Genomic DNA, 18,071 nt, shown 5'->3' on the forward strand with positions numbered 1-18,071 from the left:
TTTCACAAACTGTATACAATAATTCAATTTATTCAAAACGATCCATATAATATTTATATATTTTATGGAGTAGTAAACATTTTTTTCCTAAAAAGAAGGGGATTCATGGTTCATTTTTTTTCCTTTTTAATATATACTTTTGTTAGTCAATAATATAGTAGATGTTAAAAAAAATTAGAAAAAAAATTATGAAATTTAATAGTTGACATTATAAAAATTAATTTTAAATATTGTTATTTATAAATACTATTGCTTTATATTAATTAAAGCAAATAAAGGTACATAATTGTTTACTTATTTTCTAGACTTTTCAAGTTATGTGCAATAAACTGTATTAAATACACTGATGTAGCGATGAGTTTTGAATATTAGTAAATACTTGAGAATTTTAGTTAATAAAATGTATAAAAGAATTACGTATAACTAATTTAAATTTATATTTAAAGTATAGATGATAAAAATGTTTACCTACATAAAAATATGAATAAGTACCTTCAAAAAAAAAAAAAATTGAATTCAATACCTATATATTTTTTTATAGTTATATATTATTATTTAGTACAACTATAGTTATACATTTTAATTTATTAAATCTTAACCGATTTCGAATTATCATCGGATATATTTCGTATGACTAAAATTATAAATTTAAATTTTTAAGGTATATATAATAATTGATAATTATGTAGAGTTTTATCAACACCAACGTTGGCTTTGTTTATGTTACAAGTTACAAGCGTATTCGTGCCAATACCACAAATTCGAAATTAAAAAACCATAAAACTGTCATTCGACATTTCTTATAACATATTAAAAACAACTAAAATACCTAGTGAGTCTATCATTGATTCACATTTAACATCGAAATGATTTACGAATTTACGTTTCAATGGTCTTTAGGGGTTGTAATCATTATATTCGAGGGTGAGGGTAACTTTCAGGATATTCGGTAGTCATAACAGTGTTTATTCACGCCACTTATACGGAAATCCCTTAAACGTCTGCAAATCGAATCATCATGTTTTGTTTTTAGTTATCTAATCGTTTCAATTATCCTTTTTTTATTAACAACCTTTTTTGTTAATTTCGACCAGTCTTCTGTTTTATAGGTTGATACCTTAGGCGGTCGGCAGAAGCGGCGTCGGCGACGGCTATTATATAGAATACGGTCGGTGAGAAACTCCGATTTATCTGGCGGTGTACACACAAAAACACGATAATGATAAATCGACACGGTCAAACCCTCAACCGAATGTCAAACACAAATTGATGGGTTATTCGTCTGGGAAAAACAATACCACGCTAATAATTTATACGTACGGGAAGTACATTTCATATAGAACAATCAAAACTGCTTTCCGAAGTCTGTCTGGCGTTTTATAAAACGTTTAAAAAATTTCAAGTCCACGAGAGTTAATTATATTAGCGATCGTATACATAATTTATTTCAATAAATGAAAATGACGCAGGTAATAGGCGAACTAGTGATAAACGGTGGCGTCGGAAAGTTAATTATGATTTTTAGTATTACTGTACGCTTAAATACTGTCATAATGGTAGTTATGTGTGTACATTTATAACTGAATATTTTGTGCAGTACATAATTATTGCACAGTTATAATAATTACTTTTAGTTTATAGTAATTTAATTTTTTCTCGTATTTTTGTATGAAACATCTTCGCGTGTAAAGTTGTGATATTATAAAAATACTATAAAAATAATAATTTGACAACAGTCATTCTTCGGAGGTACTTACTGGGTTTATGTGAAAAGTTACCATATAGAGTATGAAAGATTTTATTAAAAAAAAAAAAAGACGTCGGTCTTCTCTCCCCTTATATGATTCAAACAAACAATAAACGGGGTGAATTTAAATTCATGAAGTGATAAATGAAGTAACACATGTATGAGTAGTTGAAAACTTTTTATGTGTTCTTACTTCTCAGTAAGTAGGTATGTGCACAGTGTGGCAGTTGAAAAATTATTGTTTGTAAATATGAAATTATAGAAGTACAAAAATATTATTAAATCATTATTGGTTATTACTTATTACAGTTATTAGTAAATAATAGGTACTTTTTACTTTTAATATTGTAATAGAATCAGCGAAAATGTTTTCAAAATTTAATAATGTATAGTGTACCGCCTACAAATTATAATTATTGGACATCTGAATACACGGATCTGTTAATTAATTAACATCATTATTTACAGAGTAAAGAGTACAAAGTAAGATTGAAATTCTCAGATTTAAATAACATAAAAAATAATTATTATATACATATTGAATAATGATATATAATAGGTATGTTATTGTACATATTATGTGAATACTATTTTTTTAATTTTAAAGTGTAAACACTGTAAACAAATAGTTTTAGCGTTTTGATTTTTAACACTGCAGATCACTAATTCCGTTTTATAGAACAACTATAGTACACTTGAGCTGACGACACCATATGAAATTATACCACCACTGTGCGGGTGTCCCTCGTCAAAACAAAGTTTACGGCCAAAACAATAAGTATACAGAATGCAATGTCAAACTTTCTTGGACAGTTAGACATGCTGCGTTAGTATTATATACACTTCTATGTGTACATTATATATAGATATAATAGTGTAATAGTGCTTCAAAATATGATGTATACATATACAATTTGTATGGCGTATTATCGGTTTTTGGGAAGTTACACGGTAAAAACAAAAAACTCCTTCCTGGTGTCTTTATACGATAACTTTTGATATTTCATATGGCGTTCGCATAAAGTATACGCATTACGTCAAAGTAGGTATATAGGTATACGATAAATGTGGCTGTTTGTTTACGCGCAATATATTTTATAATAATATAATGTGTTCACGAAACTTACCTTGATGGTTGTTCTTCCTGGTGGTCTTTTTCTCCTTCATCCAAGGATACTCTTGCTGTCCACCGCCTCCGCCGGCACCGATCCCGCCGCCACCACCGCCGCCGACCTGCTGGTCCGCCTGCATCTGGTACATGGCAGCGGCGGCTGCGGCGGCGGCAGCGACTTGGTGGTGCTGCTGCTGCTGGTGTTGAGAGTCCACCGGCGACACGTTATCGTTACCGCCGCCGCCACCGCCTCCCATCACGTGGTGCATCATGTAGTCGGGAACGGCGGCCGGCTGATAGTCGGCCGCGTGGTGGTCCATCTGCGGCCCGGCCGCGGACACGGCCGCCATCCAAAACCCGTTGCCGTCCTGCAGACCGGCCGCCACCGGCGAGTCCTTCATGGCCATGGCGGTCGCCGCGTACATGTCTCCCTTGCGATCTCCGCCGCCGCAATCGTCGTCGTCGTCTTCGTCGTCGGCGGCCGTGGCGGCGTGCAACGTGTCGGCCAACATCTGCGGGCCGCCGAACGCGCCCAACATCAGCTGCTGCTGTTTGCCGGGTCGCAGGTCGGCCTCAGTGTTTTTTAGCATCATTCCGAATGCGTGGCGACGGTATATTTTTCACGCGAAAATCGTTTGTTGTTTTCGATGTATATCACCCGCGCACGACAATACTATTATATTATACCAACCGGTACGACTATCGCGGCCGCGGTGTATATTATAATAATAATATATTATTATATTATATTATAGCGACTTATAACATATTATTATTATAGTAGTAGAGTCTAAAATAGTAACTATAAGTAATAGTATATAGTAATAGAAGTGACAGTATATTTTAGTATAATATAGGTGTAATAGTGGTGTAATTTTACATCTGCGGTAGTTTATATTATTGATAATATTGATATTAAAATCGTATAACGTCAGTACCGAAATAATATTTTAGAAACGGCTTTCACGACGGCGATTTAATACGAAAACGAAATAAAACTCGCGCACATTCATCGCACAATTAATTCACGCCCGAACGATAATAGTAAAATATAATATATTATCATAGGTATATAGCACTGGCTGCTGGACGTTTAGCAGACGTCGTGGTCGAACGTAGTCCGCCGACTGTCGGCCATCGGACGCGTATGTCGATGTCGTCTTCGCAGTCGTCGCAGTCGCAGCAGAGTGTACAGTGCCAGTCGCGGCGGATGAAGCGATACGCCGACGATGGCGCGCGACCGAACGATAGTTTTATTATTATTATTATTATTCCCCGTTCCCGACACTACCGCACGCCGCGCGCAGCACATGAACCGTACGTCGTGCGCCTGCGCCGCTATCGGTACGACGGGGCCGCCTTTTCTCCGCCGCCGACACTGTCAGTCACCACCACCACCACCACCACCACCGCAGCCACCACCGCCGCCGCCACCGCTGCCACACAGCAGCCGCAGCCGATGATTTTTCCCGCGCACCACCTGTCAATCATTACACACACGCGTGCGCGCGCAAACGTTTTATTTTATACTCCAGCGTGTTACCTACGACTTACTGTATAATAATATTATCAAGTATATATTATTTTTTATATTATATATAAACTGTATATTATATTTAATATTAATATAAACGCAAAATGTGTATATATATACCTATAATATTTGGCGCCTTATCCACTCGTTATATACTAATCATCCGTCCAAAACGCGCTCCCATCATCACCACTATATAGGTACTCTACGATTATACGTCTATTACATTTATACATTTTATTTTATCCACTTTCGAAGGAAAAATCTAAAGGTTATATTAAAACTATTCTGAACGTTGAATTCAATCATATTTATTAAAACTATATTATTCTGTATAACTTGTATAAATACCTATATAGTATATACATTGTTCAACACAGTTAGGTATATATGAGTATATAGGTATATATCGTACACCGGAAGATGAATTTTTGCTTTGTAAATAGGTATATTTATTTTGTATACACAGCTAAGATACAGTTAACTTTGTTAAAATCTGCAATTGCCCTTTATAGTTTATAGAGTATATAAACCCTTATATATATATATATATATATACCCTTTAAGAAAACCTAAAAAACCAATAAGGAAGCGGCAACGTGAGAAAAAAGTATACTCAGGAAAATGTATGGGAAATACTTTAATGCTCAGACAAATGAATAGAGGAAACTATATACACAACGATGAACTGCCAGCCTTTTTTTCAACAAACGCATATATATATACTGAAAGAGCTTAAAAAAATAAGACTACAGTTTGGGCAGGTCACATGGAGGAAGTAATGATTCACTAATAAGAAAAGTAATTGCTGAGGAAACCCCAATAAAAGAAGGAGATGACCTCTTAGAAGACCACGTTTAATATGATGGGATAAGACTGTGTTAAAAAAGATGCTGGAATAGTGTGGAGCCAAATTGTACCTATAATTGGCAAAAATTAGTAGAAGATAGAGATTATAGATGGCAATGTATTGACTTGGAAGTATGGTCTTGAATGACCAAAACCAAAAATGAAGATGTATATATAGTATACACTATATACACAGTACTATAATACAATAAATAGATTTATGCCCCCTACCATATATTATGAACTAATATGACATGATACATATACTATAATAATACTATCGGATTAGTATATTAATAAATAATTATTATATTCGATATAATGATTATGATTTCACCATTACGCAGTTACTATGCTATTAGGTATAGGTACATAGTTTCATATAAAAAAAAGTTTTATCGAAAATATATACTTAGATACAAATATTTTCAAAAATTGCATATAGAACAATTGTTTTATTATTTAGTAAGTTTTAGTCTTGTTTTCATATAATTGTAATACATGTTAAATTCTAAGAAATATATAGGTACATTTGTCATTTTTAGTTTTTACTCATTAAAATATATACAACATAGATCATGAAACGATATGACCTACCTCAACAAGTAATGGCATTGTACCTATAGCTGGTACTTGGTAATTGGTATTGTGTGTCATTGGTACATAATTAACGACAAGACTATGTCTATAATCTATATATAGCATACGCCATTATATGAGCATTTATTAGTATTAATCAGAAAATTGTAACCTAAGTTTTAGGTGTAGAGAAAAGCATGGTATTTAAAAGATGAATTATTTAGAGGTTATTATTATATATTTTTATTTATTTATCAAATACCTACTTAAATACTAAAATGCTTATTTAAAAATAGTAATATATATTTATTTATAAGTGAGTAACTATAACAAGTATAGTTTCCCATTTTACAATTCATTATAATATTATAATATTATAAACATATTACTGCAGTATTATACAGGTTAGGTTATTATAGTAGATGTTATAGGTTCCTATACTATCTATGTATAGGAAGCAATAGATTAATAGATTCATTTAAAATTATAATATAATATTATATTACCTATAAGATTATATAATTTGATTTAATTTTTAAATAACATCGATTCGTAAAATACCAAAAGTCTTTAAGTTATAATCATTATTTATACCACCTTGATTACATGCTTGTGTTAAAAATTGTATATATTTAATTGAGGGGGCTATATTGCCCTCTTTGGGAAACACTGATATACTATTATATGTTATCATCATAATATGGACCTGCTATAGGTATGTACCTACATTGTATACATTATATAAGTGTATGCATATTCTTTCAATATAATTTATTCGCACAATTATGCGACTGTTGAAGTATAATGAAGTATATATTATATAGCATTAATAGTGGTGTAACTATAAGATGGATCAGGGGGTTCGGATACATCCGGACCATTTGCTTATTAGGGTACCAAAATAATATAATGTTTTTCTTTTAATAATTTATAATAAACTATTAAAATACTATTTCTTCTTTAATAATTTAAAATGATTATACAATTTTGAATCAATAAACCATACAACAATATTTTTAAAAAATATATAAAATGAATGGACCACTAATAAAATAAGACCACCTGGATTATGGGGTCCCGTTGAAAATTTCGCTCAGGGCTAAATTTTGAAAAAACCTACGTCACTGAGCATTGAGCACTAAAATTTATTAACTCTAACAAGCAATGTAAGTATGTGTTTCGTATAAAACGTGCATAATAGCCACACGGATTGTATATTAATATTTGAAATAAGTAAATGAAAAATGAAAAATAAATAATATAATATAGATAATCGTCAACGAGAAGCGAAATATTGTATTATTGGTTGCTTTATTGTGCGTGTAATAACGATCGGTGTGATTTTTTTGAAATATTAACGAATTTCTATAGTAGCGGTGGATGTAGGTACCTATGTATAGATGATAGATACAATGGTAGCAGTGTGTCGGAAATTCGTAACCTGCGAGGAGTATAATAATATAACATAATATTATACCAGGTAGCTACGACGACTGTGTTTCACATGATCCACTGACGAGCGATCAGTAGGTAGGTCGTCAATGTTTTGGTGGTGTATTTTTCCTCTCTCCCGACTGTCGCTAATTAAAAAATAAGCCCCCTACCTCCCTCCCTCCCACCAACGACCGACGGCCGTCACCGCCGCGGAGACAATGAACGCCGCCACGTACAGGTGACGTGTCGTGCGTGTGTACGTGTGTGCGTGCGTGGGCCGTGGCGAGGGCCGCGCGGGGTCGGGCCAACCGGCCAATCGGCGACACGCGGTCCGACTGCAAACCACTCCTCCGCCGAGTCGTTCGTCCGTTTCGGTTCCGACTGCGCGCTCGTAACAACGCCGCACTGTTATTATTATAGTCATGTTATTCGGTAGTCGACTGCCGAGACGGTATTCGCGTATCTCGATTCCGGCCTAGACGCACGTAAACAGAACGGAAAACGTATTTATGACAAAATACGCCCGAAGCTGTGTCGAAGTGCATTGACATTATATGCAACAATATTATATATTATACCTAATATAAATTTTATTATATGTTATAGCCGCACTATAATAATAGTACAGTATTTACTATTTTTAAATATGACGTATAGAACAACACTCATCAAATAATACGAAATACCTATACTTATACATACGAGATTATTATATATATGATAATGCAATAATATGTAGTACCTACCACTATAGTAGGTACCTATACTTAAATTATTAGTCTGTTATTATACATTACGATTCCTATATTTTTCACAAGTGCGTATAGGTATATATAATGTGATGAGCTTATTGTTGTACAGGTTTCGCTGTATTAAATTGCAGTATAGGTTAAATCAGTTACTTACCGAAAAATATATAAGACATATGTATTATCATGTTTAATAATAATACTTTTTTTATTACTTAACGGAAAACACCATTATACGCATAAACATGTGTATCTATTGAAATAGCAATATTATTATGTATATAGGGTGCGTATTATAATATAATGCACCCTTCGGGCATTTAATGAATTTCTATCGAGTAATATATGTAATATATTACTATATAGTATATGTATATGTTTTTTATATAATACCTTTTCAGTTTTCATCGAAGATCAATTGCAACATAATATACTATAATATAGGTAATATTTATGACGTGTTTTCGTAAGATGTAATTTAAAAATATACTTACCATATTATATCGTTTCAATAGAGTATCCGTTCATATTTTTTTCAATTTTTTCCATCAGAAGATTTATATTTTTACAAGCAATAACCATCCTATGCCTATAAATAAATATATAATTTTTAGTATTTATTGATATTAAACTATATTAGTAGGTACATAATATACTACGCAATAAGAACATGTTATAATCAAAAACGCGCAATATAGGTATATATATGTATAGCAAAATAAAACAACAATAGAATAATACAGTCATATATCATACAAAGTCTAAGTTTTTATAATAAGTATAATAATATCAACTATAGGTACATTTATATAAATGTATTGTTTATAAGTACTTAATTATTATTAATTATTAAACCTGCAAAAATAAATTAAATACCTAATCGGTGTAGTCACATTATTAAATATCATCTATATATATATATACATTATATATAAAATGACGGAATAGGTATAAAAGTAAGTGATTTTTAATTTGATAAACATATTATACTAATATTACTGCAACTACCAAATTTATACTTTTTACAGAGTTTGGACTGGAAAATTATTTACTATTTTTAAATATATATATTCAGACAAAGGACACTGGACAGCTGCAGTTTGAAGGGTAGGTACTGCCGTAAAATAACGGTGTTAGTGTGTCATATATACTCTATAAATAAGTACGTTATTATGTATTTATAGTTTTTTTATTATATTTAATTAGACTTGAACAACAATCAGATCATTTGAAAAATAATGGTTGTAAAAAAAAAAAAATTAAAACGATGGTATTTCAAAAACATGCATTTTGCAGCTTTATATATCTTGAAGTTTTCAAATTATAATTGTATACATACATAGTTATTATAATTTATAATATGATATAGCCATAATATAGGTACTACCATGTATATATATATGCATATATATAATATATACTATACATATATTCTACTTAAATATGGTTAACAACCATCTGAACCATCCAATAAATCTCATTCTAATTTTTTTCTTATTAACTCACTTGATTATTCTCTCTATATCTTTATCTAAAATGAGAACTATACCCGGCCCTTTTTAGTTTTTACTATAATTTATTAAAGCAGATAATATTTTTTTAAATGTTGATGCATCTATAAGACATCTATATACAGTAATTTCTGAGTTATTATATACGAATTAATAGATATACCTACATGATATTATGCATAATATGTATTATTATTTTTTATACCTACATACATTTTGGATTTTGAACAAACGATATACATGTATTGATTTTACAATATTAAATTTATTTTTGTTTATATATTATAGATTCTACAAGACTTTTCGGGGCCATAAAAATGATTCGATAATAGGGGTGATATTGGTAGAAAATTGGATCTAGTTGGTGCTATAAAAATAAATTTTATATAATCCGGAAAAACAAAAATAGTTAAGAAAAACCAGGGATTTTTAAGCAAATCAAATTTTCGACAAAATTGATTTCGTTTGATGGAGCAATTCAAAAACGAATAACCGTAGATATGGAAATTTCACCAAATACTTATATATTATTATAATTTTTTATTTACGATTTAATTTTCAAAATATTTTGACTATCATTAAAGATGTTTTTCTATAAATATTGTTTAAAAATTATTCACAGGGTAAAAATACTTGAAAATTAAATACAAAATTCTTTATAAATTTTTAAATTCTCAATTAAATCAAATCAAAAATCTATAAATACAACATTTTTTGAAGGCGCTTAAAGTTGTAATTTAAACAATTATTTTTTACATTCATTTGAAGTTATATAGAAATTAAATGATAAATTTATCAAAATCGCAAAAAAAATGATTAACTATTTGTTGTAGTAAAAAATTTATGGAAACTTTTCTTTTCATATCTAAGTTTTAAAAAGGTAATACAAAATTATACATAAATAATTCATACTGAAACTGTAAAATTTAGTAAAAAGATATATAATGGCAATTTTTTTGTTTAACAAAATTGTTTATTTAAAGATAAATGACAGTATATTAATTATTATTTTGTTATAATTTAAAAACATGGTTCGAGTGGAATTAAGACTTTTATGTAAATTTAATATTATTATGAATTTGACAATATGCACTGAAACTTTTTATGTATTTTGAGATATTACCTATTTTTACAGTATTTACAGAAATTTGTTATTCAATTTTAAGTTATATATAAGTTAATAAAATATAGTATAAATACATATTATTTATTATTATAATAGTTAAAAACCTACTAATAAGTATTAAGTAATAATATAATAAATGCAATATTTTTGAAAAATGTTTTTCATCCTTCTGTAAAACTAAAAGTAAAATAAATGACTTTAATAACTGCATAAAAAAAACGTATAATATTACGAAATATATTCAGTGATCATATAGCAGTAATTATAATATATAGGCTGATGGAGTTGACATTAATACTTAGTCGTTTTTCGTATAAACAATAATGTATCATTAATTTTAAATTTAATACACTGATAATAGTGATCAACTCAACATCTAATGTACAACAGAGTGATATCCATTTGCCTATATTTGTTATTATAATTATTACTTTTCACATCAGTGTGAATAATACCTACCAACTTTAAGCATTATTGCTATATAGTAGAGGTAATAAATAGTCATATAACTTATAAAATACTTATACTATTCATGTATCAGTCTTATCTATTATAATATTACGAGTACATATTATATGATAATAATAATAAATAAAATTCATTATACAGCGATTTTATATTATATGGCGTATACCTATGTACGAATTTCACAATAAAAATACTTTTATGCATATTATGCTATAAATACCAACTATTATTCAATAAATATAATTCGCCATTTATAAATACTATTTTTAAAACTTCTAGTTCTATATGACTATACTCGTATACTGTATAGTATACATTTTTTTTTATTTTAAAGCGATTATATGTATAGTGTATACATACCTACCTATTTGATATTATGTTTTTATTTAACAATATCAAACATATATTATAAACACCGAGCGTATGTAATATAACCGACTCGTACTTAAATCTCAGTTAATTATTATATATTAATATATTATATAGCGTGTTACTGAATTAAAGACGAAAAAATTAAACATGCAGGCATTAATATAAATTTCATATGCATAAATATACATTTATATATACGTACACACGCGGAAATATGAAGTGAAAATACGTGCACTGCTGCAACGAGAAATATAGACGCCGTGGATTGGGGTTGTTGAGAAAGTCAAATAACCATTAGCCACTTTAATACGATGATTTATATTCGACCGTTTTAACCCTTTTTTGTGCTCAAATTGTCTGTTAATCGACTTCGAGATGCAAATAACAAACTCAAAGAACTGTTATATGCTCGCGCGACTATATACATACACGTTATTTTAATATTATATACTTAGTGTACTCAAAAAGTAACAGCGCATAATATTGTATTTATGTATATTGTACACAAACGCAATATATATACAGTTATTTCGTCTTTTGTCGCATGCATACATATTATAAATGGGCCATATTTCAATTTGGAATCGGGACAAAACTTATACACGTGGTATAAAATATAATGTTCGTGGAGAGGGATGTGAAAAAAATCGGACCCTCTGTCGAGGCTGTCGGCTATTACAAGCCCATAAATCCACTGAGTACGTTTGTACAACCCCTATATCACGTACACGCACTATCGCCCTGTATACATACACGGTTTGGCTGATAAATAATATACCTATTATAACTGCAGCACATGTGTATACATCAGAAATATTGCACTGCGAATCCACACAACTATATACACCGTTAGACCTTCTGTATAAATATATATATAACTTGTTGATCGCCGTCGCTAAGCACATTATATATATATATATATGTAATATGGTTACTTAATAAGCTTATAATATATGGACTTAAAACGAATGACATTTTGCGATATAGTCGGTGACGATAATAGCAGAAATAATAATTATATCGAATGATTTTTGTGCACCACAAGATAAAAAATGTATAATAGGTACATTTTGATTATTGATTAGATATTATAATTTGTTTGGGTAAATGCGAGTGCCTTACATAATAGATAATACAACTATCATAGTCTCGTATACTGTATATTATAAAAATGTCAAATAGGTATTAGGTAGGTATATAATCTATGTAAAGTAAATTATTTTTAATATTCATCAATGACGATTTTTCAATTCTAAAACAGTTCCAAAATATTACTTATTGATGATGAAGCTAAATTTAATATAAAACTATTAAATCAATTAATGCTTTAGAATCACAATTAGATTTGAATAACTTTTGTTGTTATTAATTTGTTATATTTATACATAAGTTTTGTAAGTGGAATTTTTTTTTCTCCGTAAAATAATAAATAAATAAACATTGTGATTTGTTCTATTTATTTAAATTTTTAGATGCAATATTTAATTGAAAATCAAAATATAATCATTTAAAATATAATAACAAACTAATTTCATAAACATAATAATGATAAATGTAATATAATTTTTATTAAGTATAAGTAAATGAACACATTAAAATATTATGTTTTGCCAGAAAGTATAGTGAAAACATAATAAAACTGTTAATATTAAGTACTATAATAAAAACACATTTTAAAAACTCCAATATATATATTTACATATACTGTATAGTATACAGAATACACCCCTATATATAAGTATTTAATTTAGTAGACAAAAGATATTCTTATTGATCAAATATGATAAATAGATTTTATTTTTATGGTATAAATCAAAAATTAAATTTGTTTTAAATTTACTTTTTGTACTTGGGTTAAACATAATATTATTTTAGTAACATATAATAATTATACATGAAACTATGAGAGTATGAGACTATAATATAGGACGTAGGTATATATAATATATTCTTATAACCTAAAGTGTTATTAGGGTTGCATATATGATATCATATTTACTATGACAAATGTGAAATTAATTTTGCAACAAGGGTGATGTGTGTCTGATATAGACATAATGACTAAATCACTCCAAATTAATCGGACCCCCTTTCGATTAATATTCTCATTCGACGAAGGGGCAGCAATAGTCATTTTTAATAGACCACTATCATATTTGTAACTCAGAATACATCACGTCACTTATTGATGTAGATATGAACATAAAATATATTTTTTATTTAGAACTTAAATAAAACTTAAATTTAGAAATGTTTGTAGTAATTCGTTATCATCAAGATCATATAGTAGGTAGTAGGTATTCCAAATAGTTTGGATCACAATTATTTCAAAGTTTTTAAAATTATTAAAAAATATACATAAGAGATAAAAGGAAAAAATATCATATTTATATAAATATAATAATATTTTAAATAAAATATTGAATTAAGTTAGTTTTTAGTTTAGGTACTTATTTGAATTTTTTTTCGTAAAAATTAATTTTTAATGTTTTATACTATATAATAAGGTTAAACATATTTTCCCATTCACGTGCCAATCGTATAAGTTAGGGGGATTTGCGCACTGTGTTTTGTTTTATTATTATTACTATTATTTTTTACTTATACAAAAGTCTGAGGTATTGTCTATATAAGCCGGTGTAGGAGCAGTTTGATGGTCCCCTTTCAGTGGGTGGTCTCGGCACATAAATTTAATTGCACATCATCGTCGGCTGAGGTCATAATAAACGTCACTTCCGGTTTTTTTGCTTTCTTTATACTCTTCCCCTATACTGTGTCTGCAAAAAAAGGGAGCCCCGCCTAGCTATGCAAAGAGATGGTTCGCATATATTCAAACCTAGGAAGCTCAACTTCCTGTTTCCACATATAATATACCCCACGGTCGGACGATAACTTTAAATACCTATATATCCTTCCTCTTCCTAATAATAATTTAAAATATTTTTGTTTTATACTCTCTCAAAATATTTTTTTTCATACAACTACTAAAAAGTTGTTGTATATAATATACTCTAAAACTTTATGAATGTTTTATCTTAAAATATATGCTAACTCGCATGATACCATTGATATACCATATGCTCGTAAAAAGAAAACTTGAATTTATTATTATTATCGTATAGCACAGTTGGAATAATCATTATAATTATTATTTAGACATACGTACAATTTTAGAAGTATTAATTTTTAGGCATTTATGATAAGCACATAAGGTATATAAATTAAAAAATACCTATTTCTGCGTACTTAAAAAGTGATTGTATGAACCCTACGGTATTGTCTATTTATATTATATTTACCTATATAATATACGAGTAAGTAGTCTCGTAAACATTAACGATCATAACGTATAGACCCGATAGCTATGCGTATTTCATTTTTATAACTGCAGAGTTCAGCGGCGTCGTAAACTGCAGTTCATATATACAGTAAACAAAACGAAAGGGTTTAAAAAAAAAAAAAATTAAAAACTATATACATATAATATATTATTATAATCACATATCGTATTTTAATAACACGACGCTCCTCAATAATATGTTATAATATATATATATATATATACGCAATGATATGTAATGACTCGCTCTCTCTTTCGCGGTTCGCCGAGAGAAATCGATAGCACGCGGCTGACTTACTGGCAAAGGGGTTAAGTATTAAGTGCAGGCGGCGGACCCGATAAATTTGGTCGCGGACCCCGCGGTCTTCGGACAATTACGCGGCGGCGGCCCGCTGCAAATACGTATGCAAAGTGCACGGGATGTACATATAATAATAATATAACGCGCCGCACACACACACACGTGCTCTCGACCGCGCTCGCACTGACCGACTTGACTTTGGGACAATAAGGAGCGCACATAATATATATATATGTATTTATATAATAATATATAGCACACCCCGTACGTATATATATATATGTATATATTATACAGGGTGCGACGCATATATATCTCGAAAACTGGGTCCGGAACACTGGTGCAGTGTGCGAATTCCGCCGAAACGCTGTGGTCAAGCCCCCATTAAGTTAAACTTTTCCCGCCCGCGACAATTCGCGCTTTTCGGATATTATTTATGTCGAGGGCAACACATGTTGTTTTGTTCGATATTTTTAATCCTTTTACCGTGACCGCGGTATCCTGTATATATCGTATATTTCTATATATACGTGCGAGTGTTTGTAAGTAAATATAGTTACCTACTCTATACGTATATATATATATATAAACTCGGTATAAAAATGTCTACAAAATAATATGATATATCTATATGATTGTAGGTACTTACAGTATATATATTATATATAGTGGTGTTTGCTGCAGCTGCAGAGGGTTTGACACCGAAATGCTGCTCTGGTAGGTACTATTACACAGTATAGCGCGGTCCCAAAAAATGAAATGTATAAAATTATATTTATTCATACACCATATTATATTATGTTATGATACTAAGAGTATAATAATCATGTTTATAAGCGTGATGTAAAGGTAAGAAAAACGAGAATAAAATATGTTTCATATTCACCTGATTTCAGATGGATTTGAATGCAGTCAAATTGTTCGTCGATTTGAGACATATATACTATAACTGCGCTCATCGTCGTAAGACATTCGTCATTCTAACGTAGTTTTATCGTACTAATGTTCAACAAAACAAACACATTATTATAAAATCTAAATTAATGATTATTAAATTGTATAATCATATTAATATAATATTATTATAGTTTCATTTATAACTTACTGCCCACTGGTAATAATGTTACAATTAATACGTGAAAATCCTTTTCTCTATTCTCGGAAGACGATAATGTTGTTTACCGTCGACGTCAAGGAGATAATATAAACGGGAATACAGAGAAAAATAATAAATGGAATCATGGAAGACAAAATTTTAATTAATTTAGAATAATTATTTACCAATATGAACAAACAAATGTAATCATTTCGAAAACTTACAGATTTCCAGATTCAGTTTTTTGAAACTTCTAGACATATAGGTACAGTGAAAACAATAAAAGAGCATAGATCTCGTGTTATAGACCCAATATTGTAAATACAATACATTAATAATAATATTGTACCAATGTTAATTTCGACAACGGTTTAATATAAGTTATAACTATTAACTGCTACTACGCAATGTTTTACAGTCAATGTAGACATGGAGTAATTAATACTTAATAGTTATGTTTTAACTTTTTAAGTCATAAACTCATTTACTCATAACAATTAATAGTCTTACAAAGTACCTACTATCGCTATAAATAATTAAAATTATATTATTATATCACAGGTTGTGAAACATAACATAAATATTGTTTCAAAGGTAGGTACAGCAACTAAAGCGACACTGGCGTGATGACGCGTTAAAAAGGAAAACGCAAGTATGTTATTTTCTTTCAAATAATTTCGCGGTAACCGTTGTCGACTGTATGCTTTTTTCGTACATTGTAATTTAATTAAAACGAATCGTTTAAGTATCTAAGCGTCTAATAGTGTTTTTTTTTTTAAAAAAATAATAAAAATATAAAAATAATAATTATAATTTATAGCACACCTATTATAATATAATATGTAAAGACATACTTTTAACCAATTTTTACACGAACATTAGGTATATGAATAGCCGAATAGGTACCATACTACCATAATAATTAGTAAGTATTACTTATTGTATATTTATTTAATTTTTATTACCTATTACTCGTTAGTCATTATTATCAGAAAGTATCAACCACATAAAAAAATTAAGTGATCCAAATGATCTAATACAATCGGTATTAAGGATGTCGTATACTTGTATAATATGTACGATAGGTACACTGTTCTGCGATAAATTGACAATTAGATGTCGTTTAGTCGTATCGTAAATAAAATATATAGTATCTATAAAAACATCAATATTATCGAAAAACGCGTAAAAATCACTTTTTATGTATTTTTCCACCGTCCAGTTTAGTACTAAATAATAGTAGTAATAATAATAATATATACGTTCATATTATAGTCGTCATCTCCGAAAGACATTTTAACGAAACAGCGTTGGTCGTATTCTTGTAAAAAAATAAAACTGACGGCATTAAATATGTAGATACCTAATGACTAATGATATTGTGTAGTATAATAAAACAAATTGATAATGTATTGTTCCGAGGTCGTGTGAGGAGTGTTATCGAATATTATATTAGATATGCTGCAATGGGTATATAATATAAATTATTAGATTTTAAAAATGCCTATATCGTTACCATATACTTGTTACTATTCAAACGGATTTTTTTAATTTCTCTTATTTGAACAATATGTTTTATTTGCGTTAATTTGGAATATATTATAATAATAATATGTTCAGTAATGATACACTGATACGAGCTAAAGCTGAATCGGTATCCGACATATAATATTATGTTATAACACCATAAGCTAACTTTAAATATTATACATAATTTATTTATGTTATTGTTTGTATGTATATAATTTATTATATTACTTTGCAACTGGATTTAATAAAAACTACTTAGGCTATCATTCTACCAAACTCTTACCATCATGAGAAAAAAACTTTGACTAAATTGATTTATTTTTT

General features: G+C 29.4%; 1 protein-coding gene across 2 annotated transcripts in view; it reads right to left on the reverse strand.

Annotated features, from left to right (window-relative positions):
- Positions 1 to 4,162, reverse strand: part of LOC114125324 (homeotic protein proboscipedia-like) — a 60,960-nt gene extending 56,798 nt beyond the window's left edge. Inside the window, exon 1 of one of the 2 annotated variants that reach the window (XM_050199616.1) lies at positions 2,875 to 4,162. In XM_050199616.1, the coding sequence (XP_050055573.1) occupies positions 2,875 to 3,451 (577 nt within the window). In that variant the 5' untranslated portion in view covers positions 3,452 to 4,162. The remainder of the gene's footprint in view (positions 1 to 2,874) is intronic. The other variant, XM_050199619.1, reaches the window with a different exon arrangement.
- Between the last annotated feature and the right edge of the window lie 13,909 nt (positions 4,163 to 18,071).

Source organism: Aphis gossypii, chromosome 1, assembly GCF_020184175.1.
Source record: "Aphis gossypii isolate Hap1 chromosome 1, ASM2018417v2, whole genome shotgun sequence".
Lineage (NCBI taxonomy): Eukaryota > Metazoa > Arthropoda > Insecta > Hemiptera > Aphididae > Aphis > Aphis gossypii.